At 45.6% G+C, this 3286-nt stretch overlaps 1 pseudogene across 1 annotated transcript in view; it reads left to right on the top strand.

Annotated features, from left to right (window-relative positions):
- The window catches only part of TEOVI_000183000:pseudogene, a 6015-nt pseudogene extending 3672 nt beyond the window's left edge, over positions 1 to 2343 (top strand). The window contains exon 1 of the mRNA in view: positions 1 to 2343. This exon is cut by the window's left edge and continues 3672 nt beyond it. Within this exon, the coding sequence occupies positions 1 to 2343 (2343 nt within the window).
- Positions 2344 to 3286: the final 943 nt, after the last annotated feature.

The raw sequence follows: 3286 nt of genomic DNA on the forward strand, positions 1-3286 counted from the left end.
GTTAAGGAACCAACCCAATGGATGCGGGAGTGGGATGCGCGCATGTCAACGTTTGTTGCTGCAATTGGTGCATATGTGTGCAGCGCAGTCCTCCATGCTGTTCCTGATGCACTAAAGAGTCTCCGAACTGAGAAAGTGGATCCAATTGTGTTCCCGTTCTTTCATTTGTTAGAAGGTGTATTGCATCTTGGAAATTCAACAGCCGCCCTTCAGATTGGTTCCTGTGCCCTACTGGAAGTTGCTCATTCTATCTTTCCGGAGATTTTGTGTTCCACTTCGCGGATGTGCAGCGGTATGGCAGTACTTGTGATGAGTCTGATGAGTAGTTGTTCGGTGCATGTGCGTTCAATGGCGGAGGAGGTGCTGTTCCTGATGTGCTACGCCTGTTACACGGGGTGCAGGTCAGTCGCAAAAATCAAGGCGCCGATCTTCAGCGCAACGGTTTACGTGGCGGAGTCTAAAAAGCGTGACCTTCGTTTAGCTGGAGGTTTTCTCGAACTCCATCTCTCGAACTTAGTGCGAAAAGCTCAACAGTCGGGAGACAATTTCCCCCCATTTTCCCAGTCGTATGTAAAGCGCTGTGAAGCTGACTCAGAAACCCCCGGTAATGAGGTTACCGCAGGGCGCCGGCATTGTGGAGAGTCACCATTTACTTCTGTCGAGCGGATGAGCCCGATACCATCTTGCCTTATCAGCAACGGTGTGAATGGAATCGCATCACTTGTAGGAAACCGTAGGACAAGTGCTATTGTTGGAAGCGAACAGGGCAGCAACAACTGTAATGAACCACCCTCATTCGCAGAGGAGCTGGCTTCAGTGAGGGAAATATCCATGATGTTGTTCGGTAGCGTTCGGCAACTGATGCAGACCGAATCTCTTCGGCTGAAGGAGGCGAAGGCGCTCCAACACTTCAAACTTGCCGTGCAACTGTTGAGGGTGGGTGCAGTGCATGAATGCCTCAGATGGTTTCAGCGCCTTCATGAACTGCACAAAGCGAACAACAACATGGGGGAGGCAGGCATTGTTTTGTTGTTTGTAGCGGCTCTTTGTTTTCGTCTAACAGAAGCCTTCTACCAAGTAAGAGGAAAGGAGTCACGAGGAGCACGCATACCATTTATTGTGTTCTCCCACGTGTTCTGGCACGATTACGCGCGGCTTCTTCCTGAAGTGGACACACTTCTTACTGGTGATGTTTTGTATACGGTGGTGTCGGAGTTGAGGGTTCTCCCTAGCGACCCCTGCTTGTCACTTTCAGGACATGTAGAAGTGTTGCGAGGGGCTGCGTCGCTGTTAGATAAGGATCATTATAACATCTTCTCTGTAGGTGTGTTAAGCATTGTTGAGCGTTACTACCGTTTGTTGAATGACTTCAAAGCTGCCGCCTCAATCCACTCAGCGATGGCGGACGGTTGTTATGCGGTTTCTAAAGAAGATCGACAAAAGCGGGAGAATCACTGTTACTTTTTGCTTTGGGCTCGCATGAACCGGGCAGAAGTTGAGTTACATGAGATGGATGGTAACGAATCCATGCAAAACGGATACAGCCTGCCTCTAAAATGCGTGTTTAAAATGCCAGCTAAAACTAAGTTGGAGCAGTTTTTGGAATGTAGCAAAGACTTCGTTAGGCCCCTTCTCAAAGACGCCACTCCTCTTGTTGTTACGGAAATGGCGGAGGAACAAAAAGATATGGGAGCTTTAGAAGCTTCGAAATTACCACCGGAAAATTGCTGTTTATTAAGCGTGTGTGAAGTCAACCCATGCTTTTCCAGTGGTAGGCGGAAGCTCACCGACAGTTACGATAGAAATGCTTCCCTCAATAAATTTGAGTATATGACGTACACATACGACAACAGTCGGGAGTATGGTGACGCCAAGCCGGATAGTGCCTTACTAAGGAACCGTTTGGTTGTGTACAAATACCACCTTGAGCGCTCATTCCCTTCAACAACGAATGTCATAGACGTTGCCACTACACATATTGACCAGCTTGATACCGCGGCCACCGTTGCACACGTCCTGGGCAAAAGCATTGAAATGTTGCAGGCGCCGGTGGATAACGACGAACTTGTCGGCACACTGCTACGAGCGCTTACGCCCGGTGGGTTCGCGCGGCCAGGCGCTTATATAAAAGAAGTCATCACTACAATGAGTACGAATAGTGCTGTAATGACTCAGGTGCGATCCCTCAGCAAACTACTGAAGACGAAGTTGACACTTTGCGAAAAGCATGACGCTCCACTAAATAGCACAGAGAATTACGCACTTGTTTTAAAGGCTGTGATGGATATAGAGTGTACGCTTATTACTTTGGATGACAAGGTAGGGGTAGCCTGCAGTCAATAGCGATAAACCAATGTGGTGCGTGAGATATTAAAAGGTATTTTAAGGTTAATATATTTTGGGGGTTGGATGGCGTCACCATTATTAATATTTTAATCATAGAAAATACTCTCGCGTCATATTGATGTAGTGGTTGGTGATTTTTTTTGCTTTTGTTATTTTCGTGTGCTTTAAGATCCAGCGTTGCGGTAGTGTTCACCCTCCCCCCGATGGGGTCAAATATTTGGCCTTCAAAACAAATGTTGAATTAACCTTTTGATGATGATATCATTTTCATTTTTTTCTCCATAACAATGAATGTTTCGTGTCTGATAAATTGATGGTGAGTGCGATGGGCGTGTGATCGCTACCATTCCTTTTGCTTTAATCACCGCCTCTCCTGTTGGATTTTCTCAATGTGTGAACGTGCTTCCATCACTCAGCACTGCTGCAGACACAGACGAATACAGTACTACAAATGAATACAGATATATATGTTGTTTCCCTCTTTTTGTTCCTTTTTTGTTTCAATTTTACCGTCGCTCAGCGGCTGTTTCTTCGATCGTCCCTTGAATGTGATTCTCTTCATAACGCTGGGTTGATTGAGTGCTCTGCACTTGTATCTAATCGTGCTTAGTGGTGGAACAGTTTTAAATTATCATCATGACTTGAAGGAGCTGGGAAGTCGGAATTGATTCCGGTATTTTTTAAAAAAAAATAGAAAGAGAAATTATATACAAGTGCCCCTCTCTTTTTTGTGTTTGTTTCTGTGCGTTTATTTGCATTATTAACAGGGAGAAGTAACCATAGGTAACGTGCTAAGCGGTTTAGGAGAGCTGTGAAGGGGCGTGTTTAATTCTCTTTTTTACGTGTGATCCCTTTTGTCGCTATCACTATTTCGTCAGTTCTATTATTATTGTTATTATCACTTGCTACTGTGTCATGTCTCCGTTGTTCTTCGTAATGT

Source organism: Trypanosoma equiperdum (assembly GCF_001457755.1).
Source record: "Trypanosoma equiperdum strain OVI genome assembly, contig: ctg_43, whole genome shotgun sequence".
NCBI classification, from domain to species: Eukaryota; Euglenozoa; class Kinetoplastea; order Trypanosomatida; family Trypanosomatidae; genus Trypanosoma; species Trypanosoma equiperdum.